At 41.7% G+C, this 25996-nt stretch overlaps 1 protein-coding gene across 2 annotated transcripts in view; it reads right to left on the bottom strand.

Moving 5' to 3' along the window:
- COMMD10 (COMM domain containing 10) overlaps positions 1-25996 on the bottom strand; it is a 520550-nt gene that overhangs the window by 74301 nt on the left and 420253 nt on the right. Inside the window, exon 6 of one of the 2 annotated variants that reach the window (XM_073553629.1) lies at positions 2936-2995. The exons of the other annotated variant lie outside the window; for it this stretch is intronic. Coding sequence (XP_073409730.1) covers positions 2936-2995 — 60 coding nt within the window. The remainder of the gene's footprint in view (positions 1-2935; positions 2996-25996) is intronic. 2 annotated transcript variants of the gene reach the window in all.

The raw sequence follows: 25996 nt of genomic DNA, 5'->3' as shown, positions 1-25996 counted from the left end.
GGAAAAAGAGTTAATAAGGGTAATGGTAGATGGAGCCCCTGTCAGTGTAATGTGAGGCGGCAGCTGAGAAATATCTCTCACTGTGCCTGTTGAACAGCCTATGCATATATAGTCCGTGTGCTCTAGATTTTCTCAGACAACTGTAATTACACTTATTGTTGCCTCAAGAGCCTTTATATGGGGAAGCAAGTGTCCACTAGTGTGTCACCAGTCTGTTCTGCAGAAGCTCCTTTTGGTGTCTGCCCCACCAGCCTCCCTGTGCACGGCTCCCTCTCCCTTGGAAATCTGTATGAACACTGGTCTGCCTGCCACCTCGTGCACTGATAATCCTCCTGTCACCACCAGGGGAGGGGGGAAGCGTCCGACTGCTCACCTCGGCTGTCTCTCCTCCTGAAGTCCAGGCCGCCCCCACTCCAGCTGCCTTCTTTCCAGCCTGACGCTGCTTCTCTGTTAATCTGCCTGTCACAGTGGGGGAGGGGGAAAGTGTCTGGCTGCTCACAGCGGTGTCTCTGCTTCTGCAGCTCCAGCCTCCCCAGGTCAGCTCTCCTGTCCCAGTCCAACACTGCTCCTCTAATAGTCCTCCTGTCACCGTGGGAGTCTGCCTGCAGGTGAGAGGTGCAGGCCCCACCAGGCCCCATGCTTCCCTGCTGGTCTGGTGTTATCCCCTGGCAGCGGGGGTTTCCACTGTTCCAGTCAGGTCTATATGGCCTTGATGAGGTCTATATCTAGGCTGAACGCCGTTCCTCGCCCCTGGAGCCCTTTTTTTCTTCTTTTTGAGGCTAGATGGCCTGGATTGCCTCAGTCAGATAAGGAGCTCTGTGTAGCACGTCCTGCTGGGTCGGATCTCCGATCTACATGATTTTTAAGAGCATCACGAGGTCTTCTAGGTATGGAAAGAACAAGTTGGTTATATATTGTAACATCTATCGTTTTACATTCTGCAAGAACAACTTTCTTTCTGGTACCAGTTAAAGAAATACGTGTGAAACCAACCAGAATGCGTTTCAATATCGACTCCCCACATCTAAGGAAAGCTTTACACTAGCCTTCTCTTAAGCCGCTTCATCCGGTAGTCACTTAGAATGACTTTCCAATGACTTTCCAAAAGACCTGAAAGTGGTGCTGAGCACTTGTCTGCTTTACCTTCACTCTGCAGTACAACTCAACTCAAACCATCTCTATTGAGTTGAGGTCAGGCAATTGTGGAGGCCATGATATCTGATGCAGAGCTCCATCCCCCTCCTTTGTGGTCCCATAATGTTCACATACCCTGTTTGACGCTATTCACTACTCACAGACAAGCCATGAGGCATGGTAGTTAAGAGGTCTTGGGTCAGATACCAAGAGAGCTTATCGTAAACTAAGGGTAAAGTCAGAGTCGTAGTAAGGTCATGGACCAAGATCAGAATTCTAGGAAGGTAGCAGATAAAGGCAAAAGGGGCTAGGTAAATGGATAGTGAAAGACCAATCTAAAGTCGGGCAATAAAGATCAGAATACAGAGCAAACACACACCACTTCAGCTAAGCTACCACTGTCAGTAATTGGAGGCAGAGAGCCAGCTAAATAGCCAGGTAGTCACTCAGAACATGAGACACATAACAGAAACCCTGCATGTTCCATCCCTAATTGGGCGGCTGTACCATCACTCATAACACCGACAGCTCAGCACGGCCCAGCCTACGACTGTACAGCTGAGCTGTCTATCACCATTCTGACAATTCAGCATGCCCCAGTCCTAGATTGGATGGATGAACTGTCACTCACTACGTGACAACACACCAATAAGAGGAATCATGACATACGGAAGGTTGTTTTGGGTTATTGTCGTGTTACCACACAAATGATGGCCCCACTAAAGGCAAATCAGATGCTATGGCATGTCATTGCAGGATAGATAGGAGTGAATGGAATAAATCAACAGTGTCACCATCATAGCAACCACACATCATTACACCATTCCTTCCGTGCTTCACAGTTAACCCCAAACATTTTGAAACCATCTTTCTCACCTTTTCTGTATCTCACAGACAGCAATTTGACCATAAAGATCTGATTCTCGCAGTCTCTTTGGGACTGCTAATATTGAGTTTTGATTCTTACTTGATGTCTGTGCATCATCTAAGAAAACTGTAATGTAAAGTGCTACCAATTTGCATTTTCCAAGGCTGGTAACCGTGATCAGCTTATCCTCTGCAGTAGAGATAATTATTGGTCTGCATTTCCTGGGGCCATATTCAAGAGAGCCAATATCATCTTAGCAATTGATGGTTTTCATAACTGCACTTGAGGATCCCTTTAAGATTCTGGCAATTTTCCATAGTAACTGTCCTTCATGTCTTAATTTTCACTGCATTCAAAATTATTACACAAATGCTTTTTTCATCTGATTTTCCTAAATGGTCAATGCAAATGAGCCAGTATAAATGTTCAAATCAACCGTTTGTAAGAATCAGAGTACGAAACAAATTTTATTGTACAAAATCAAATGCCTTCCTGATGGTATTAAATGATGAATAAGTATCTGTCTGTACCTATCAGTAGTGAGGACACAAAGAAATGGGCAATCATGAGGTCTGTAGACGCCGTGGTTGGTTAAGAAAACTTGGTGCAGCAGATGAGAGACATCATGCTTACATCCCTTCAAAATGGAAAGATGTCCATCAGTGCCATCAGCTCAGAACAAGCAGCAACCAGTGGGATCCAGCTACAACCATCTACTGTTCGGAGAAATCTGTCCAGAAGGTGCCTTCATGGAAGTATACTGGAGGTTCCTTGCAAGATTGAGGCTAGATTCCAGCAAAGGGAGTTCGGAATTTGGTCAGGAATAATGTTGTCCTCAATACTGAGAAATACAGTCAAATAGTTATCCATCGTGAAATATCATAAGTGAGAAAGCGGATTGGCTCAAAATTTATTTTGCAAGAAGATGATTACCTGAAACAGAGATCCAATATCATTTATATCTATCTTCAGCATGAGGAGGAAAAAGGAGTCCTGGAAGGGATGATATGGCACTAAATTAAATTGTGCGTTATAATGAGAAATAACAGGAAAAAAGTATTGCACGCATGAAGAAAGGCCCAAAAAGCCACGGAAAGTCATTACACCAAATGAAATCTATAAGACATTAGAAAGCAATCTTGTCAGTTAAAAAAAACATCAGCTAGCCTCTAAAAACGTGTCTCATTACCAAGGTGCCACACAAGAAACATCTCACAACAGTAAGCTGTCTCAAGACCTTTGTAATCTTATTGTTGCAAAACGTACAGATGGAATTGACAGAAGAATTTCTAAACTACTGAAGGCTCCAGTGAGCAACATTGGGGCAATAATTCAGAAGTGGGAAGAATATCATTTACCATAAACTGGCCATAACCAAGTCCTCCATGCACGATTTCAGACAGAGCAGTGAAAAGAAATATCAAAACAGTTACCCAAGAGCCAATGACCACCTGTGCAGAGCCACAGAAAGACTGTCAGCAGGTACAACTGTCTCAAAGAAAACTACAAGTAATGCACTCAACCTCTATAGCCCGCATGCATGCTCGCAACGCAAGACTCCACTGCTGCACAAAAAGCATGTTCAAACGTGTTTAAGGTTGATCAACAACATTTAGATAAGGCTGTGAAATACTGGGAGAATATAGTCGGGTCAGATTAGACCAAAATAAAACTTTTTGGATGCCATAATACACACCATGTTAAAATACCAAACCAATAGTGAAGCTTGGAAGTTGGAACATTATGGTATGGGGCTGTTTTTTAGCATACGGCACTGGCAAACTTCATGTCATTGAATGAAGGATGAAGGGACAATTGTATGAAACATTACTGATAAAAATTTGCTGCCATTTACCAGGATGATGAAATGAGGGTGGACATTTCAGGAAGACAGTGATCCCAAACATACAGCAAGGAAACTCTCAATTGGTTTAAGAGAAAGAAAATAAAATCTGCTAGAATGGTTCAACTAATCACCTGACTTGAATTCAATATAACATTTATGGAAGTAATTAAAGTTCAGAGTTCTTAGAAGGAGCCCACCAAACCTTCAGGATGTGAAAAGTGTTTGTGTGGACGAATGGGCCAAAATTACACCTGAGCAATGTATGCAACTAGTTTCTCCATCCAGGAAGCATCTTGAAGCTGTCAACACCAACAAACGTGTTTGTAAATTTCAATAAGTGTGTACAATACTTTTTCATTGTGTCATCTCTCATTATTAAAAATAACGTATTTTATGGTCATTTGTGGTTTGATTTATTTGCCTGCGTGGATTGAATGAGTTATCAACATTTGGTGAGAATTTCATGTAACTAGCACCTTTAGAAACATATTTATTTATTAATTTGGTGATGTGTTCAATACTTATTTCCCCCGCTGTACATATATTATATATATACTTTTTTTTTTTTTTACATTAGCACAAAATATTATAGTATATATCTTAGAAATACAAATTTGGTCTGTAAAATTATGTTCAAAGGTTTTAACATGTAGTAATTAATAATGATACAAATAAGCACATCCAGTCTTTCATATAGGTAATTAGGTGAGCAAAAAGAGAGTTCTTAAGGCATTAATATATGCACATCCCAGTTTCACAGTGAAATTACCAGAAGACAATTAATTCTGGGGGCTGCATCCCTTAGGATATCCTTTCCCACTGAGATAATATGAATATACCTTGAACTAAACAACAAGCCAGTAACATATGAAGCTGAACTAATTCCAATTCTTTTAAATATCTGGACGCTGCTACTGCATTTTGCTGTCCTCTGTTCTTGAAAGGTGAGCTTTAAGTTATCATCTCTCTGGTTTTTCTACGTCAGTAATGCAGAAGGCAGCCTCTGGAGCCAAGCATTACCGATATCACACCTCTATATATTGGCCTGCGCTTGTCTGTACATGAAAGAGCTAATGTGCCAGCACCTAGATCAGACATTATTTTCTGCTGAAGCTGTACAATCGCATAAATATATGACATTTCTTCCACTGGAAGCTTCTGTATTATCTTACGCATCTAGAGGATCAGATTTAATTGTGTTACTACACTTCAAACATCATTTATTTACTGGGAGATGGAGTATAAAAGGTTGGATACATTGATGGTGGAATAACTGTATGGCTCATCATTTTGCATAAAAATCCGCTCTAGTGACTGTTACTTGAGGACTATAGGTCTATTATGTGCATTGTCCATGCTTTAGATAGCACTGAATGCAATTGCCGTATATACTCGAGTATAAGCCGAGATTTTCAGCCCATTTTTTTTAGGCTGAACGTGCCCCTCTCGGCTTATACTCGAGTTATTGTCCCGGGGGTCGGCGGGGGAGGGGGGGCGCAGCTATCAGTTCATACACTCACCCCCTTCTGGCGCGGTCTCTGCAGACCCTGATTCTCAGATGGTCTCCGGCGCCCCAGCTCTTCCTGTGTTCAGTGGTCACGTGTTACTGCTCATTAAAGTAATGAATGTGTCCATATTCATTACTTTAATGAGTGGTACCACACGACCGCTGAACACTGGAAGGAGCTGCTGCAGACCATCGGGGAAGCAGGGACTGCAGAGACACGCCAGGAGGGGGTGAGTATGGAGGGGAGGACGGGGGGAGCCATGCAATATTCACCTGTCCCCGTTCCACTGCCACGCGCCGCTCTGTCTTCTGCGTCCTCTGGCTGTGATATTCAGGTCAGAGGGCGCAATGATGTGGCTAGTGCACGCCCTCTGCCTGAACAGTCACTGCAGAGACTGGGAAGACAGAGTGGCGCACGGCGACAGGTGAATATCGCAGGTGTCGGGGGCCTGAGCCAGCGGCAACACCAATAGCTCGCCAGTGTCCCCGCCTGCTCAGGACACCGGCACCTGGCCCCCAGCGACAAGAGGTGAGTATGTCATAATTTTTTTTTTTTAAATCACAGCAGCATATGGGGCATATTATTCTATGAAGCATCTTATGGGGCCATAACCTTTATGGAGCAGCATATGGGGCATATTCTATGGAGCATCTTATGGGGCCATCAAGATATATGGAGCAACATATGGGGCATATTCTATGGAGAATCTTATGGGGCCATCACCCTTTATGCATTACATGGAGCATCTTATGGGGCCATCAAGATATAAGGAGCAGAATATGGGGCATATTCTATGGAGAATCTTATGGGGCCATAACCTTTATGCAACATTATATGGGGCGTATTTTCTATGGAGCATCTTATGTGGCCCATCATGAACTGTATAGAGCATTATATGGGGCGTATTTTGTATGGAGCATTATATGGGGCTCCTGATTCAATATGGATATTCAAAAATATTTAACCTATTGATGTCTCAATTAATTTTACTTTTATTGGTATCTATTTTATTTTTGAAATTTACTTTACCAGTAGCTGCTGCATTTTCCACCCTAAGCTTATACTCGAGTCAATAAGTTTTCCCAGTTTTTTTGTGGCAAAATTAGGGGACTCAGCTTATACTCGAATATATACGGTACTTTACCTTTACAATAAGGCTGAGTTCACACGTGGCGCTTTTTTCGCATTTCCGCGGCGGTTTTAACCACGCGATTTTGCCGCGAAAACGCGAAAAATAAGCATCCCATGCATTCCTATGGGATTCTGCAATGCTGTGCTAATGCTGCGGTTTTTACAGCAGCAAAGCGGAAAGCGCAAAGCGGAATCGCTTTGCGGTAAAAAACGCAGCATGCTCATTAATTTTGCGGAATCGCGGCGATCCCGCACCCATAGGAATGCATTGTTCTGCTTACTTTCCGCATGTGGCTGTGCACACCATGCGAAAAGTAAGCAGAACAACTGTGGTTGGTACCCACGGTCCGGAGGAGAGGAGACTGTCCTCCGGGCTTTGGGTACCATATCCCTGTAAAAAATAGAATTTAAAATAATTTCCCGCCTCTCTCCATGCTCCCGTTCCCAGTAATCCTTTGCGAAAATGCCCGCGATGTTGTCCGTTCTCGCAGGATCGCGAAGTCTCGCGGTCATTCGCGCGACGTCATCGCGATTTACCGCAAGACGTCGCGATCCCGCGAGAACTTACATCATCGCGGGTATTTTCGCAAAGGATTACTGGGAACGGCTGCGCGGGACGTCGGAAGGTAAGAATAACACCATTTTTTATTTTTTTTTATTATTTTTTACATTTTATCTTTTACTACTGATGCTGCATAGGCGGCCTCAGTAGTAAAAAGTTGGTCACACTTGTCAAACACTATGTTTGACGAGTGTGACCAACCTGTCAATCAGTTCTCCAAGCGATGCTACAGATCGCTTGGAAAACGCTAGCATTTTGCAAGCTAATTGCGCTTGCAAAATGCTAGTTTTTTTCGCGGGAAAATCGCGGGAATTTAAAATGCGATTTTCCCGCGGAATGGAATTCCGGAACTCTCGCGGAAATTTCCGCGAGAGTTCCGCTACGTGTGAACCCTGCCTTACTGTACAAAAGATCTTCGACAACCCCCACAAATGGCCGGACAACAAATTAATAAAATAACGTGTAATTGGTGATGAATAATTAAGATGAAATGTTACAGGGGGAGTATTTTAACTTTATATCCTAGCGCTACTTTTTAACTCATGGGCTCCGTACTAAAGCAGAACTGTAGATCTTGTTATAGGGGAACAGCACAGAGCAATGCTGGTGGTTATGTTAAAACTAAAGGTTTATTACATCCGTTATCATAAATGTATTAGGTTTTGTCCAATATTACATGATATGTATGGACATAATATCAAAACACTTTTCATTACTATATTCGCTATCATATACTACTCACAAAGAGTTAGGAATATTTGGCTTTCAGGCAATATTTATGGAAAATATAAACAGTTCACGCTACTGTGACATTTTATCATGAAAGTAGGGCATTTAAGTAGAAGCATGCAGTGGTGATTTCCTCATCTCGAACCATTTATTGAAAAAAAGGCCAAAAACAGTGGTGGGTATACATCCCAACAAAAAAATGTCAATGTGTCAATAACTTGCCCACTCTACAGAGTCCCCACTTAGTCTATATAGTTTCCTGAAGAGGTTTGTGGATCGGGAGTGGCCCGAGGTAGATGATGAGGCCTACTTCTCATCATAGCTCTCTCCCCTGAAAACCAACTCTCTGAGTCAGCGTCTACTGGGCTTAGCAAGTAAACGAAGATGTTCCTAATCTAATTACATCACTATTAGAAAATTTTTACCATTTTAGGTATTGTCTCTGGTTATTCAAGGCATGTTTTCATGCATATTGTTGACTATACAGTATCTAGGTATTCGCTCTTAGTTAATAGATTGCCATTATATCAATTTTCATCATATTTCGGTCTAGTAGGAAAAACTTTACTTATTGTCTATGCTTTATAGGCTTACTTCTAATTTCCATTATATCTATAACAGGATATTCTGTGGAATATTTTGTCATGCACTAAAACCTCAATAAAATTTGAGTTTATGACTTATGACTAAAACATGTATGAGATTTTTACACAAAAAATTTGCAGAAATATAATCCAGCTGCTAGTGGGTGTAAATGTCTGTTTGAGGCACATGCACAGCCTAAAGAAGCACCAATTAGGGTATGTACACACGTTGTGGATTTTGATGCGTTTCCACAGCCTTCTTGAAGGCGCGGAATTGCCTCAAATCCGCAGTGCAGAGTGCACACAATGTTAATCAATGGGAAATCCAAAATCGCTGTGCACATGCTGCGGAAAATTCCAAGCAGAATCACAGCGTTTTATTTTCTGCAGCATGTCAATTCCTTTTGCGGATCTGCAGCTGCGTTTTCCATTCTGGCACATAAAAATTCTCTCCCTCTCTCAGAGAGTCACAAACCGAATCCACACAGCAAAAATGCATTAAAATCCGCAAGAAATCTGCATGAAAAACACAACATGTGCGCATACCCTTAGGAGTTGTGCGCAGATTTGGCACATCTTACACTACGTTCAGTGGCTCTGTTGGGGCTTATGTCCAAAATTACACAAAATGACATTTGAACGTATGTGCAGACGGGGCCATTGACAGTAATGATGCATGCAGAGTCACAGTGTGGTCTGTCGGGCATCATTTTCCGCAGTATGCACCTAGTTGAGGCTGTAAAAAAGATGTAGTCGACTATGTCTTGCTTCTCGCCTCCAATAGGTATATGAAGCTGAAAACTATTTACAACAGAGCACACTGTGACTCTGCCTGCATCATCACCATCAATGGCCTCGTCATCACATGCGTCCGAAACCAGCTTTGCGAGGGTTCAGACATAAACCCCGACGGTGATATGGAATGTAGATAAAAAGCTATGTGAATATAGCCTAACTCCAGCAGCATTTTGTTCAAGACTAATGTAAAAAAAACTCAATGTTAAAGAGTTCACAGCTATGAGTTTTTAATTTACAGAAATTTTGAATTTTTTTCTAGGAATACTTTTAAAAAATCTACCCGAGAAGTTTATCTTTTTAGGATCATTTGAGGAAATATTAACACATGTCTCCAGAAGAAATCTTAGTTTCTGGAAGCTTTCATGTAATACCTGCATACCGAATAGCAGATCTGTACAAATGACTACGCAGAACCTAACATATTCTCCATATTTGCATATTAATATGGATGTGTATTGGCCCGCTCTTTTCCCCCAACAATAGATGAGCATGAATGCTCTCTGTAGAATGTTTCTGAAATAAAGTAGCTCCCCACTTTCTTACAATTTAGCATGATAATACATTCTGAATTATGCAACCCCATTTTCAAGGATTTTCTGAATCCAACTGTCATATTCTACCACTTCCATTCTGTATTATAGCAAAATTTCTTTGGTCGCTGGTCTCCCGCTGGCCAGCACGCATCGCTGTGTGTGACAGCGGGAGACCAGCGATCAGGTGTAAAAAAATAATTAAAAAAAATAAAAAATATTGTTATTCTCACCTTCCGATGTCCCGTTTAGCCATCCTGCCTCTCTCCACGCTCCGGTCCCAGTGATCCTTTGCACGAATGACCGCGAGATGTCACGGTCTCGCGGAATAACAAAGTCTCGCGGTCATTCATGCAAAGGATCACTGGGACCGGAGCGTGGAGAGAGGCAGGATGGCTGAACGGGACATCGGAAGGTGAGAATAACAATATTTTTTATTTTTTTTTATTATTTTTTTACACCTGATCGCTGGTCTCCCGCTGTCACACACAGCGATGCGTGCTGGCCAGCGGGAGACCAGCGACCAAAGAAATGTCCAGAGGTTTCTTCCAGCGATCAGCGAAACCGGCAGGGGGGCCGCTCGCTGATCGCTGTCACACACAGCGATCTCGCTGGTGAGATCGCTGTTACGTCACAAAAGTTGTGACTCAGCAGCGATCTCGCTACCGAGATTGCTTAGTGAGACGGGGCCTTTAGACCAATTACCACAATAAACAAAGATAGACTAAAGAGATCAACCTAAGTCTGACACTGTTCTCTGACACACGGTGAGTCTCTGAAGACTTGCCAGCTGTCAATGCGTGTTTAAAGCCCTAGATCAAAAGAGGTGACCCATCCCATGTATACAGCTACTTAGCTCATGGTAATAAAAATCTAATGTTTTATGTTCTCCTGAATTACTGCATATTATGTCCACTTTCTCTCTATATAAATTTATATCCTAAAGAAAGTGTATATGTACTTCATTTGACAAGCTGTGAAGTTGGTGGTACAAACCATTAACTGGAGAATTCAGCAGTCTAGGCTTCACTTATCTGTATTCCTCTTATTCTAACCCTGTCCTCAATAAGGCTGGTTTCACATTTGCGTTTTTTTTCGCGGTAATTTAGCGCTAAATAGCGCATGCTTTTTTTTTCCTATACTTTGCATGGGATGCGCTTATGTGCGCATACACATGCGTTTGTACGCGTTTTACCGCGCATGCGTTTTTTTGCGGTATGCGCTCGGACGCACAAAATGCAACTTGTTGCATTTTTTGTGCGTCCGATTTGCCTCAAAAAAACGCATGCGCGCGCAATGCGTTTTTTTACAGCAAGACACCCATTATAAGTCTATGGTGAGCATATGTGCGCATTGGCATGCTTATGTATGCGTTTTTTTGCACATGCGTTTTTTTTTTTACCATTAGTTTAGACAATGGAATTTAGGGGTTTGGGTAAAGTTAGGGTTAGTTAAGGGGGTTTAGGGTTAGGGTCAGGGTTAAGTATGGTTTGGTTAAGGGTTAGGGTCAGGGTTAGGGTTAAGTATGGTTTGGTTAAGGGTTAGGGTCAGGGTTAGGGTCAGGGTTAGGGTTAAGTATGGTTTGGTTAAGGGTTAGGGTCAGGGTTAGGGTCAGGGTTAAGTATGGTTTGGTTAAGGGTTAGGGTCAGGGTTAGGGTTAAGTATGGTTTGGTTAAGGGTTAGGGTCAGGGTTAGGGTTAGGGTCAGGGTTAGGGTCAGGGTTAAGTATGGTTTGGTTAAGGGTTAGGGTTAGGGTTAGGGTCAGGGTTAGGGTCAAGGTTAGTTAGGGTTTGGGTTAGGGTTAAGTATGGTTTGGTTAAGGGTTAGGGTCAGGGTTAGGGTTAAGTATGGTTTGGTTAAGGGTTAGGGTTAGGGTTAGTAAAGTCATGGTTTGGGTTAGTGTGAGGGGCCACCTAATGTTGGAAAAAAACGCAAACGCGGTAAAAACGCACTAAAAACGCATACAAACGCATAAAAACGCTGCGTTTTTTTCATGCATGCTCATAAAAATGCTTGAAAAAAACGCAGCAGTTGTATGCTTTTGTATGCGTTTTTCAATGCGTTTTTTTGCGGGAAAAACGCGCTGCAAAAAAAAGCAAGTGTGAAACAGGCCTAAGGCTTTCATATTTCCTGACCTCAATAAGGCTTTAATTTTCTTCTTTAAACTTATCTTTTTAGGACAAAAACCAGTGCACATCCAACAATTCATATGGAGAAAGAAAATGCCAAAAACAAACAATAACGAATATCCATAATACATGTCTATGGCTTGGAAACTAGAATGTAGACATTAGCAGCATTTACTATGAACTATGCAACAACTAAGATGTTCTGGTCACCAGAACATACAGATGTCTCATATTTTTATTGAAGACACTTGTCAAAAATTCCACTAATTGTATAAACTGTCTATAAAATTGGGAACGGTTGAAAATCCTGGCAAATCTACCTTACCAAGACTTTGGACAGATTAAATAGATATTCCTATTGAGGCACTAAACGGCATACTTATACCACATAGCAGAAATCTTGGCATATATTTACATAGAAGAAATGCTTATTTCTATGCCCGCCAAAGGCTTTCCTTAACCTTTTCAATGTCAATAATGAATTACACAGTTCCTCCAGCTAAAGTACAGCCAACAGTGCAGGCAGCAAAAAGAAGAGAATGCTTAATTTGAAGTGCTTTCTAATTCACGTATAAAATTAACTAAAATGTAGACCCTTTTACCGATCAAGTGGCTCCTAAAATCTCTGCTAATTCAACATACCTTGACGACTATGAGACTATCATATTTCAAGATTTATATTGTAAGGTTATTCTCTGCTGCATAATTTTGATTTATTCACTGCTGTACAATGTTGATTTTGAAAATCTTTTATTATCTGAAAGGGAATTCTCATCTCAAAGATTTATGGCACATCCACAGCATTATAAATGTCTGACAGGTATATTTAAAATAAAAATCCCAAACATGGTGTGGAGGATAGTCAGTGCAGTTCAATCTTAAAGCGTTTCGAAGTTGAACAAACTTCTTCCTTAGGAGAACCAACACGGTAGGGCCCAGGATAAATGACAGACTTCAAAAGTTTAAAATGTAAATGTAAAAAAGAGCACCAATAGAAAAAAAAACGTCCCAGTGCAATACATGTGATCAGACACTTGTCAGATATCAGTAAAGTTGGGAGAAGAAGAAATTTAAAATGGGTAGTTGAAATGTGCATTTGTAAATTAAAAAAAAATTTTCATGAGCCTAACACTTTGACAGTACTGTACTTTTATTTATATCAATAAATACCATGAAAAAAATCATTTGCTTTTGTGTCACCATATTCTGACAGCTATAAGATGTTGTTTTTTTTTTTATCAAGTAAGATATATGAGGGTTTACAGTGGGTACAGAAAGTATTCAGACCCCAGTTTACACTCTTTGTATCATTGCAGCCATTTGGTAAATTCAAAAAAGTTCATTTTTTTCTCATTAATGTACTCTCTGCACCCCATCTTGACTGAAAAAAAAACAGAAATGTAGAAATTTTTGCAAATATATTAAAAAAGAAAGAGTGAAATATCACACTGTCATAAGTATTCAGACCCTTTGCTCAGTATTGAGAAGTACCCTTTTGAGCTAGTACAGCCATGAGTCTTCTTGGGAATGATCCAACAAGTTTTTCACACCTGGATTTGGGGATCCTCTGCCATTCTTCCTTGCAGATGCTCTCCAGTTCCATCAGGTTGGATGGTGAACGTTGGTGGACTCCAGAGATGCTCAATTGGGTTTAGGTCAGGGCTTACGCTGGGCCAGTCAAGAATGGTCCCAGAGTTGTTCTAAGGCCACTCCTTTGTTATTTTAGCTGTGTGCTTAGGGTCTTTGTCTTATTGGAAGGTAAACCTTCAGCTAAGTCTGAGGTCCAGAGCTCTCTGAAAGGTTTTCATCCAGGATATGTCTGTACTTGGCCGCATTCATGTTCCTTCAGTTGAAACCAGTCATCCTATCCCTGCAGCTGAAAAACACCCCCATAGCATGATGCTGCCACCACCATGTTTCACGGTTGGGATTGTATTGGGCAGGTGATGAGCAGTGCCTGGTTTTCTCCACACATACTGCTTAGAATTATCACCAAAAAGTGTTATCTTCGTCTCATCAGACCAGAGAATCTTATTTCTCATAGTCTGGGAGTCCTTCATGTGTTTTTTTAGCAAACTCTATGCGGGCTTTCAAAAGTCTTGCACTGAGGAGAGGCTTCTGTTGGGCCACTCAGCCATAAAGGCCTGACTGGTGTAGGGCTGCAGTGATAGTTGACTTTGTGGAACTTTCTCCCATCTCCCTACTGCATCTGTGGAGCTCAGCCACAGTCATCTTGGGGATCTTCTTTACCTCGCTCACCAAGGCTCTTCTCCCATGATTGCTCAGTTTGGCTGGTTGGCCAGGTCTAGGAAGACTTCTGGTGGTCCCAAACTTATTCTATTTAAGGATTATGGTGGCCACTGTGCTCTCAGGAACCTTGATTACTGCAGAAATAATTTTGTAACCATGGCCAGATCTGTGCCTTGCCACAATTCTGTCTCTGAGCCCCTTGGCCAGTTCCTTTGACCTCATGATTCTCACTTGGTCTGACATGCACTGTGAGCTGTGAGGTCTTATATAGACAGGTGTGTGCCTTTACAAATCAAGTTCTATCAGTTTAATTAAACACAGCAGGACTCCAGTGAAGGAGTAGAACCATCTCAAGGAGGATCACAAGGAAATGGACAGCATGTGACTTAAATATGAGTGTGTGAGCAAAGGGTCTGAATATTTATGACCATGTGATATGTCAGTTTTTCAGTCAAACAAACAAGCATTAAAGTATGCAATGCAATAGATAAATGTAATTTTTGAGACGTTTTATGTCAAACAATAGATTGCTGCAATATAGCCTTGTCATTAAATCTGCTGCACTTGTTACCTCTTAATAAAGAAAAACATTAGTGCACTTGAATTGGCTACCTCACTAGTGGTTTTAGGCTGTTTCATACATTCGAGGTTCATGGTCTGTATTCAGAAAATGATTTCTGGACCAGCTGCGGGTGTCTGGACTCGAGCTCAACAGCCTGACATGTGGCTTCTTCGGAAATCATGGTCTGTACACAGATCATGAAACTCGGATGTGTGAAACTGGCCCAATACTGTACTTATCCAATAATGTTTATTAATATTCTCTAATAGCTCATAAAGACTTTTTAAAGGGATTTCTCCTTGGATGAGTGGGGAGCTGTTAACAAGCAGAACAGTGTATATAAAAATATCCACACACCTCTGTTAAAATGCCAGGTTTTTGTAATATAATAATATCATACTCAGAAGAATAATTTAAGAATTTTTTCCACCTTTAATGTCACCCACCATCTCTACAGCTCAAATGAAAAATAAACTGAAATATTTTTGGGTGGAAAAAGAAAAATAATGAACTAAAATAATGTAATATAATATAATAACATATTTTGCTGAAGTACCCTTTGTCGTTATGACAACATTCAATCTTTTTGAATAGGAGCTTATCAGCAGAGCACATCAAGACTTGGCAAGCTTTTTCCACTGTTCCTTGCATTGGTGCTCAAAATCACAAATGCATCTCTTGTGTATAGCACTCTTTTTAAGTCATCCCACATATTTTCTATTGAATTCAAGTCTGGACTCTGGTTGGTCAATTTCAATACTTTGTTTTCCTTCTGGTAAAACCTTTTTTGTTGATTTGGAGGTATGCTTAGCGTTAATATGGTGCAGAAAGGTGAAATTCCTTTTACTCTTTAGCTTTTTAGCAGAGACCTCAAAGTTTTGTTGCAAAACTAACTGATATTTGGAAGTGTTCATAATTTTCTATCTCTTGAATAATGCCCCAGTTTAAGCTGCCAAAAAACAACCTAAAAGCATAATGCTGCCTCCACCATGAATCACTGTGGGTATAGTGTTCTTTTGGTGATGTATAGTTTTGGCTCTGTGCCAAACATACCGTCTGGAATTATGGCCCAAAAGTTCTACTTTGGTCAGATAACACATTTTCCCACGTGCTTTCGGCAGACTTAATGAATGTTTTGGCAAAATATAGCCAGGTTTAGATGTCTTTGTAAGTAACAGCTTCCATCTTGCCTTTAATGTTGCTGCAGGCCTCTTGGCGGCCTCCCGGACCAATTTTCTTGTTATTTGTGCATAAATTTCTGAAGGTTGTCCAGTTCTAGGTAATGTGACTGTTATGCCAACACTGTGAACATGGTCATGAAGTGGCTTAAATTTGGCATGTCTAATGCCTTGGACATTTTTGTACCTTTCGCCTGATACCGTATTTTTCGGACTATAAGACGCACTTAATTCCCAAAAAATTGGGGGGATTATGGGGGTGCGTCTTACAGTCAAAATATACTTACCAATGCTGAAGCGGCAGTGCTCTGGGCGGCCGCAGCTCTCTGTGCTGCGTGGGGGGCTACACCGGCATTTTGTCAAAGCCCGGAGGCCCCCGCAGCTCCATTGATGTGATGTGGTGGCTTCTGGGAAAATGGCTGCTGGGGGCGGTGCATGCTCAGATTCCGATCTCTGCAACGATATCTCGTCCCGAAATCTGAATTTGAGCATGCGCCGCCCCCCAGCGGCCATTTTCCCGGAGGCCACCGCACTGCAGCAATGAAGCTTTGGTGCCTCCGGGCTTTGACAAAATGCCGGAGGAGCACCCCACGCAGCACAGAGAGCCGCCGCCCCCGAGCAAAGAAAGCCGCCCCAGCACAGAGCACTTCTGCTGCAGCACGCATCACCACAGCCGCACCAGCCTGGAATGGGATTTCCCGGAGGCCACTGCACCAGCCTGGACCACCGAACAACCCCGTTACCACTCCTGCACCTGTACCGATCTGCCCGGTAAGCTGAATTCAGACTGTAAGACGGACCCCCATTTGACACATTTTTTTCTCCCCCATTTTGTTTTTGAAAATTTGGGGTGCGTCTTATGGTCCGATGCGTCTTATAGTGCGAAAAATACGGTAATTTTCAACATTGAGATCCTTTTGCTGTGTTGTAAGTTGTTTATGAACTATGGCTTTTGCTGTAAAATGCAACTAAGAAATTGTAATGGAAATCCTACTAGAACAGTTAAACTTCATAAGGAGTTAATCAAAATCACTCTTTATGATGTCAGCCGTGTACTGACTACTATTTAACATGAGAATGTGCTTGGCTATTTCTGAACACAAGCACATCACCAATTATAATTGCAACCACATCATTTTAGTTTTGAATCTTTATTTCTATCCCCCCCCCATCCTAATTAATTTACGTTTCTCAGTGAATTTTCACAGATTATAATCATAATGGTCTGGAAATGTATATTAATACCATTCAGCAGAATGGTGCTGAGCCTTAACATGGGCAGTTCTAGGGCACAGTACTTGAAATTGCTAGCAGATCCAGTTGATGCTGAAATTTGCCAACCCTTGTAAGTTCAACTATGTGAAAAAAGGTCAACAGCAAAAAACAAAAGGTCTTTACTTTCTTTCTGCCCTACATCTACAACTAAAACTGCCCTAAAGGTAAGGATTATAAAATAATGGGTGAATGCATTAACTGATTGTTCATAGGTTTGGATTCCAGCAAGGTCTATTCTCAACAGATCTGCATACATATTATAATAGGAGAAAAAAGAAATAGGAATACATCAGGGAAATATAATGTATGAGGATCTTATAAAAAGAGGAAACTGGCCTAGTTTAGAATATAGTTGTTCTTGTAGATGCTCATAAGGCGGATGGGAGGTCTGGCCTTCAAAAACAGCTAGAACCGCACTTGACTGCAGTTTATATGAATGCACTCCAGGCTTTAATATTGTGCTCAGTTCTGACGTATTGTGAAATTCTAGTAAATGAAGAGAACAGAGATACTTCACAAAATGCTGAAGCAAAAACAATGACTCAAGGTCCTGACATGAACTGAAGAAAGACATGAGTACAGCAATAATATGATTACATTGTTCTGCCCATGAGACATTAGTTCTGTTCATCCCTCCAATTTTGGACAGTTTCAAAAAGAATTAAATGGAGCCTGTCATCTGAACCATGAGCAGCATGAATCTGACACTGGCTGTATTATCGTCATCATACACATTTTAGACTGAAATGCTGCACAGGCTGAAACGCCAGCCGGATACTGGGTGTCTTGGATGACCAGTCTGAGGCAGATCTGTAGCAGCTTCTAACAGACCCAATCCACTAGACTGGCTGGTGAGATGTGGCCAGGGACCTTATTCGGTCTTGTCATCTTAGACACAGTCTCTGGTTGGCTTTTCGAAGTTATTAAGCGTTGCAGCGTTTTAGAGTAGAACATATATGGTCTTGATAGCACAGCAAGTGTCTTATTCATGCTGCTCATGGGTTGGTCTGTATGAATCAGATGACATGTTCCCTTTAACACAGAAAAAAATACAAAAACTTGTATACTTATAATTCCCTAGTCGGATTTCCTGAATGGATGGAAATTCTCATTTGGAAATGCTGAGTAATTTCATTCTGAGTAGCAAAGATTCATCTATGGTGGGCTAGCAAACGGACAGTCACAGGGCACAGCCTATCATCGAATTAAAAAATGACAAACTATAACCCCTTTACGATCAATAACAAACATAGCACGTCATGAGGGCGTGTCAGTTTCTGCTCCATGACATGCTATGTCGGTCAATGCCTGTCGGTCCTGCAGTCAGATCGCTGTGATCGGTCAATCTGAGAAGTAAAAATGTAATTATTGTTTCTTCACTGCCCAATGGTATAAAATTCTATGAGTCATATGTGGTGTCAACATACTCAGTCATTACACCCCTAGATGAATTTGTTGGGGAGTGTAGTTTGTAAAATGAGGTCACATACTGGGGGTTTCTGTTGTTCTGGCACCTCAGGGGCTCTGCCAATGAGACATGGCACCATTAAACCATTCCAGCAAAATCTGAACTCCAATATGGTGCTTCTTCCCTTCTGAGCTTTGCACTGCGCCTTAAAAGTAGTTTTCGACCACATATGGGGTATTAGTGCACTCAAAAGAAATGGCACAACAATTTTGGGGGTCCATTTTCTCCTGTAACTTTTTTGAAAATAAAAAAATTTGGGGATAAAAGAATTTTTTTGTGGGAAAAATGTTTTTTTTTTACTTTCAAGGCTTTACGTTCTAAACTTCTGTGAAGCACATGGTGGTTCAAGGTGCTTACCACACATCTAGATACATTCCTTTAGGGGTCTAGTTTCCAAAATGGGGACACTTGTGGGGGGTTTCCACTGTTTAGACACATCAGAGGCTCTATAAACTCGATATGGCGTCGGCTCTCGATTCTAGCCATGTTTGCGCTCACAAAGTCACATGGTGCTCTTTCCCTTCCGAGCCCTGCCGTGTGCCCAAACAGTGGATTTCTCCCACATATGGGATATCGGCATGCTCAGGAGAATTTGATCAACAAATTTTGGAGTCCATTTTCTCCTGCTACCCTTGTGTTATTAAAAATGTGGGGCTTAAGTAAAAAATTTTTGTGATAAAAGTTAAACGTTCATTTTTTCCTTCCAAATTCCATTAATTCCCGTGAAGCACTGGAAGGGTTAATAAACTTCCTGAATGTGGTGAAGTGGAGTTTCAGGGGTGCAGTTTTTAGAATGGGTTTTTTTCTGTCATATAGGCCCCCCCAAAGTCACCTCAAATATGATGAGGTCCCTAAAAAATGGTTTTGTAAAATTTGGTGTAAATATGAGATATCGCTGGTCAACTTTTAATCCTTATGACTTCCTAACTAAAAAAAAAAATATGTTTCAAAAATTGTGCTGATGGAAAGTAGACATATGGGAAATGCTATTTATTAACTATTTGGTGTGACATAATGCTCTGGGTAAAGGGCATAAAAATTAAAATTTTTAAAATTGTGAAATTTTCACAAATACATGCAAGTCATATCGAACAAATTTTACCACTATCATGAAGTACAATGTGTCACGAAAAAACAATCTCAGAATCAATGGGATCCACTGAAGCGTTCCAGAGTGATTACCACATAAAGTGACACTGGTCAGATGTATAAAATTAGGCTAAGTCATTAAGGTACAAAGTGGCTTGGTCCTTAAGGATTTAAGGCCCTCAGTTGTCATACAAAACTCATCACCACCCTATATATCATGCAAGCTGCATGCCTCTGTCTAACTGCTTACCGTATTTTTCGGACTATAAGACGCACCGGACTATAAGATGCACCTAGGTTTTAGAGAAGGAGATTAGGGAAAAAAAAAAATTGAAGCAAAAAATGTGGTCAATTCTGTACTCCTCATCCCTATCCTGTTAGGAATGGTCCCCCTCATCCCCATCCTGTTAGGTATGGTCCCCCTCATCCCCATCGTGGTAGGAATGGTCCCTCTCATCGCTATCCTGACAGGAATGGTTGCCCTCACCCCTATACTGTTATGCAGGGCCCCATCTGTACACTAGTATGATTGGCCCCATCTCGGTCCGGGTATGATTGGCCCCCAATCCCGGTCCTGGTATGCATGTCCCATCCTTACCCTGGTATCATTGGCCCCCAACTCCGGTCCTAGTATGCATGGTCTCATCCTTATCCTGGTATGATTGGCAACACTCCCATCCTGGTATGCATGGCCCCATCAGAAAACATTACAAAAGTAAACCATTACACTTACCTTCCAGGTGCTACCTTGCAGTATCCTGCTCCGATGCCAGCAGCTGTTTAATGCTTGTAAGCAGCTAATGGCAGGGACGTCATGCGCTGCTTGCAAGCAGATGCGCAGCTGCCGGATTGCTCAGTACTCTGCACGCCAGGACTGTGTGCACAGAGAGCATTCTTTGCTCTCTAGCGAGCACATTGTCAGTCGGAGCCTTTCTGCTGTTGCCGGCGGTCACATGTGCCGATACATAAGAGAAATGAATATTCACGAACCGCTCCTCCACCTGCCCACCATAGCCAGAGCCGATACATCCGGATTATAAGACGCACCCCCCATTTTCCTCCACATTTTTGGATGAAAAAAGTGTGTCTTATAGTCCGAAAAATACAGTAGATAGTGCAGTCGTTACTAAAGTGGCATCTAAGGAGTTCAATGGCCGGGATTGACACTGCCTTTGATGGCGGTTGTTGCAGGAATGTGTTAGCATGTCTCACCGGACATGTGATGTTGTTGATGCAGTAGATATAGGGTGCATGATGGAGAAAAGGAATGAATCTTTAAATGGCCCTTGATAATATCATGATCACAAAGTGTCCGCTTGCAGAGTCACTCAATGATTGACTGAATTCTGTGAGAAAACTTGTCTATAAGTGTATAATTTTCCCAGCAGACCCACAACCACAGGGTCAATATTAACCCATACATAGATGCCATTTAAATTAATTTTTTGCCCATGTAATGCAGGACAGGACAGGCCCTCCAGACCTGAAAAGATTCTTGGAAAATGTTTCCCCATGCTGGACTAGAGAACAGAGAATTCCCTATCAGGGTGTATGAATATGCATTGTATTGCGTGTAGACGTTTCAGGCATACAGCAATATACTATTTAGCACATTAGTTTATAAGTATAGATGTATAGTATGTCATGAGGAATACTTAAAATACAGAAATTCTGGGAAAAATAACGTTACCGCTAAGGAAACCAGTGAATTCCATTAATTGCCAGCAGAAATAAATCTGTCGGCTTTGTGCTATTTTCCTTGAATATAAAAACAAAGACTTGAGAATTGGATTACTAAGCCAGCAGACTTCCAGAGAGTGCAGACAAGAAGCAAAACCACACTGGATTACTGCCACAGACCGACGCATGGATCGCATCTGTGCATGGAACTGGTGGCCATCTATCTGTACGCATCTACAGAATGATGCACCATAATCCCGATATATGACTACATGTGATACAGTAGAAAGCACAGTAGGATAATGGCAGGACTAAGCAACAAAATAGGAAAATGCTACTTTTATTGTTAGTCTGCTCACATTCAGGATTGGATTTCACTGGAGCTTAAAACACTACTTATCATAAACTCTTATTTATTTTTTAATACACTCACTTAATGAAGTGAGTGGAGCCGAAATACTACTTCAATAGAATGGGGGACACAGTCAGAGGAGAAGGAGGGAAATTGATATATGCCATTTAGGGTCTTTGGCAAATGTGAAGAAGAATTGAAGATCCTTCCAGACATAATAATGGTCTCAGTCAGTGACTGTCACCTTTAGGAGTTTTGTATCAGTAGACCAAGATAAAAAAAGGCTAAATAGAATAATAACAGATATTAGTGGCAGAACTATTCTCAGACTTGCACATAAATGAAATTCCAATCACTCCACTGATTTCGGAGCGCTACCTTATGTATATGGAAGCAGGAAGAGTAGACTCTTCCTCAACAACAGATATCTGGGTAATGAAACATCTTAAAGACCCCATCCCCTTATTGAAAACACAGGCATGTTTAGCCAGGCTATGTGTGCATGTACACTGCTCAAAAAAATAAAGGCAACAGTTAATCAACAGAATATAACTCCAAGTAAATCAAACTTCTGTGAAATCAAACTGTCCACTTAGGAAGCAACACTGATTGACAATCAATTTCACATGATGTGCAAATGGAATAGACAATAGATGGAAATTATTGGCATTTATCAAGACCCACTCAATAAAGGAGTGTTTCTGCAGGTGGGGACCAGAGACCACATCTCAGTACCAATGCTTTATGGCTGATATTTTGGTAACTTTTGAATGTTGGTTGTGCTTTCACACTCGTGGTAGCATGAGACGTTTCTACAACCCACAGAAGTTGCTCAGATAGTGCAGCTCATCCAGGATGTCACATCAATGCGAGCTGTGGCAAGGTTTGCTGTGTCTGTCAGCGTAGTGACCAGAGGCTGGAGGCGCTACCAGGAGACAGGCCAGTACACCAGGAGATGTGGAGGGGGCCGTAGGAGGACAACAACCCAGCAGCAGGACCACTACCTCTGCCCTTGTGCAAGGAGGAACAGAAGGAGCACTGCCTGAACCCTGCAAAATGACCTCCAGAAGGACACAAATGTGCATGTGTCTACACAAACTGTTATATACCGACTCCATGAGGGTGGTATGAGGGCCTGCCGTCCACAGATGAGGGTTGTACTCACAGCCCAACACGGTGCAGGACGCTTGGCATTTGCCACAGAACACCAGGATGGGCAAAGTCGCCACTGGTGCCCTGTGCTCTTCACAGATGAAAGCAGGCTCACACTGAGCACATGTGACAGACATGACAGAGTCTGGAGACGCCGTGGAGAGTGATCTGCTGCCTGCAACATCCTTCGGCATGACCGGTTTGGCAGTGGGTCAGTAATGGTGTGGGGTGGCATTTCTTTGGAGGGCCGCACAGCCCTCCATGTGCTTTCCAGAGGTAGCCTGACTGGCAATAGGTACCGAGATGAGATCTTCAGACCCCTTGTGAGACCATATGCTGGTGCGGTTGGCCCTGGGTTCTTCCTAATGCAGGACAATGCCAGACCTCATGAGGCTGCAGTATGTCAGCAGTTCCTGAAAGATGAAGGCATTGAAGCTATGGACTGGCCCGCCCATTCCCCAGACCTGAATCCGATTGAGCACATCTGGGAAATTATGTCTTGCTCCATCCACCGACGTCACGTTGCACCACAGACTGTCCAGGAGTTGGCGGATGCTTTAGTCCAGGTCTGGGAGGAGATCCCACAGGAGACCATCTGCAACCTCATCAGGAGCATGCCCAGGTGTTGTCGGGAGGTCATACAGGCACGTGGAGGCCACACACACAATACGGAGCCTCATTTTGACTTGTTTTAAGGACATTACAACAAAGTTGGATCAGCCTGTAGTGTGTTTTTCCACTTTAATTTTTTGGGGGACTCTAAATCCAGGCCTCCATTGGTTAAGAAATTTGATTTACATTGATGATTTTTGTGTGATTTTGTTGTCAGCACATTCAACTTTGGACAGAACAAAGTATTCAATGAGAATATTTCATTCATTCAGATCTAGGATGTGTTATTTGAGTGTTCCCTTTATTTTTTTGAGCAGTGTATATGGAGCATACAGGGGGTAGAGTTACCAGAGATAATTGGCCATTTCAAGTAAGTTTTGTATTTTTACAGGACATCATTTCACATTACAGTGCTGGTTTGGTTGGACATTTATCTATATGATTATTTTTATTAATATTTTTATTATCTATCTATAATGATCTGTTAAACCAGTGTTTCCCAAACTCCAGTCCTCACAGCCCCCAACATGTCATGTTTTCAGGATTTCCTTAGTATTTCACAGGTGATGGAAGTATCATCAAGGCATCAGGAATTCTCTCACATGTGTAACACTATGGAAATCCTGAAAACATGACCTGTTGGGGTCCATGAGGACTGGAGTTTTGGAACCACTGTGTTAAACAGATCAATCTTCTTTCAGATAGGAAACATTCAGACGTCCGAATACCCAGTCCGATTGCTGTCTGTGGAAAAAACGTACTTCACACAGGAAAATTTTATGCACTTGTGCTAATCAGATGACCGGTTTTCCACGGGCTGGATCGTCCATATAGCATCCAAATGTAACGAACACATTGCAAATCTTTAAGTCTTTAATTACATATGACATATACAGTAGTTACGTCATATGTTGGCTCCATGCCTTTGATGTAGGCTCAAAAACTCAGCCAGCTTCCTTCTCAGCAGATGATGGCTGCGATTTTCAGAAGTCATCTTCCTCTAACAGCTCCATCTGGGGCTGCTAACCTGTTAAATGCCGCCGTCAGAGATATTCCACAGCGCTTTACAGACATTGCCACTGCTGTTCCTATTGAGGCTCACAATCAGCAAATCACAATCAGCAAATCGCTGGACTGTTGAAGGAAACCGGATAATCCGAGCAAACATGGAAAAAACGTACAAAATCCTTGCAGATGTTGTACAAGATGACATCGCATCAGGATGGAGTTCCGTGCACCTGATGGTCTGGTTGGAGAGCTGGCTTTGGTTTTATACCATTTTCTTTTTATAGTTGTTCTTGGTGGGTGTGAATCCAGGACCTCAGTGCTGCAAAGCAACAGTGATAACCACTGAGTCATGATGCTGCCTTAAAGAAACACTACTCCCATCAAAGTTTTCCTCTTAACATATTGCAGTCATCATATTATATAGCACTGTATACTTACAATTGCTCATTTTGCCTTTCCACCCAGCTAATTCTTCTCTTTTCTCTACTCTATGTAGAAACAGGAAGTTTCTTATCCCTGATTTTATCATCCCCCTCTTCATCCCCTGACCCAGCTGCTCTGCTCTCCCCTCTGCCATAGACTTTTTCAGTGACTCATGACTCATGCAGGGAAAATTGACCTCCTGTTAATACATAGAGCATAGAAGGATTCAGCTGGTCAGTTTTTAATAATGTGATGTCATAGACCTCATGGAAAAGAGAAGCATTAAATGTGTAGAAAGGCAAAATGTGCAATTGTAAGTACACAGTGCTATATAATATGATGACTGCAATATATCCAAAGACATACTGATAGGGAATTTAGATTGTGAGCCCCATCAGGGACAGTGATGATAATATGTTCAAACTGTAAAGCGCTGCGGAATATGTTAGCGCTATATAAAAATAAAGATTATTATTATTATTATTATTATTATTATATTAAGGGGATAAATATGTTGATGAGAGTGCTTATTTTATCTTAATCTCCATATATGAGAGATGACCACACTGCTTACATTTTGCTGCAGCACACAAATACGGTACTTAGTGCTGAACAATCAGCATAAATTAGAATATCTAGACACAAAGTGGAAAGAAACACAGTTAAAAAAAATAAAAAAAGCTGTACAGGAGGTAAGAGCACAAATTATACAGGAATGTAAAGAGCAGCACTGACAGTAGTACTGAGAATCCAGCCAATAACTTCAGCAGAGTCTAAGCCTCCTAAGCCAAATATGTCTTGGTTACGTTTCAGATAAATAACGAGAACCTCCCAGTAAAACATGCATCATTTACCTGTTGATATGGGAAAATTGTAGCATAATAAATGGAACCAGGCTCTGTGACTACAAAGGCAGCTGATTCCAATCCTCAGCCCATGGATAAGACTAACCAAAAATAATTTACTGCCGGCAGTCAATGGGCCATGAAAGAGAGAAACACTTTAGTTGGACACTTAGTAATCAGCAGCTAAATGAACTGATATTAAGAAAAAACACAACTGTGCTTATTAGATCATAATGAAATTAATTATCGCAGTTTTTAAAGGATCCATCTGTCCTCTGCATCA

This window comes from Dendrobates tinctorius, unplaced genomic scaffold, assembly GCF_039654945.1.
Source record: "Dendrobates tinctorius isolate UK_male_01 unplaced genomic scaffold, ASM3965494v1 ptg000003l, whole genome shotgun sequence".
In the NCBI taxonomy this organism is placed as follows: Eukaryota; Metazoa; Chordata; class Amphibia; order Anura; family Dendrobatidae; genus Dendrobates; species Dendrobates tinctorius.
Note: the sequence above shows the minus strand (reverse complement) of the source record. Positions and strands in the feature narration are given on the sequence as shown.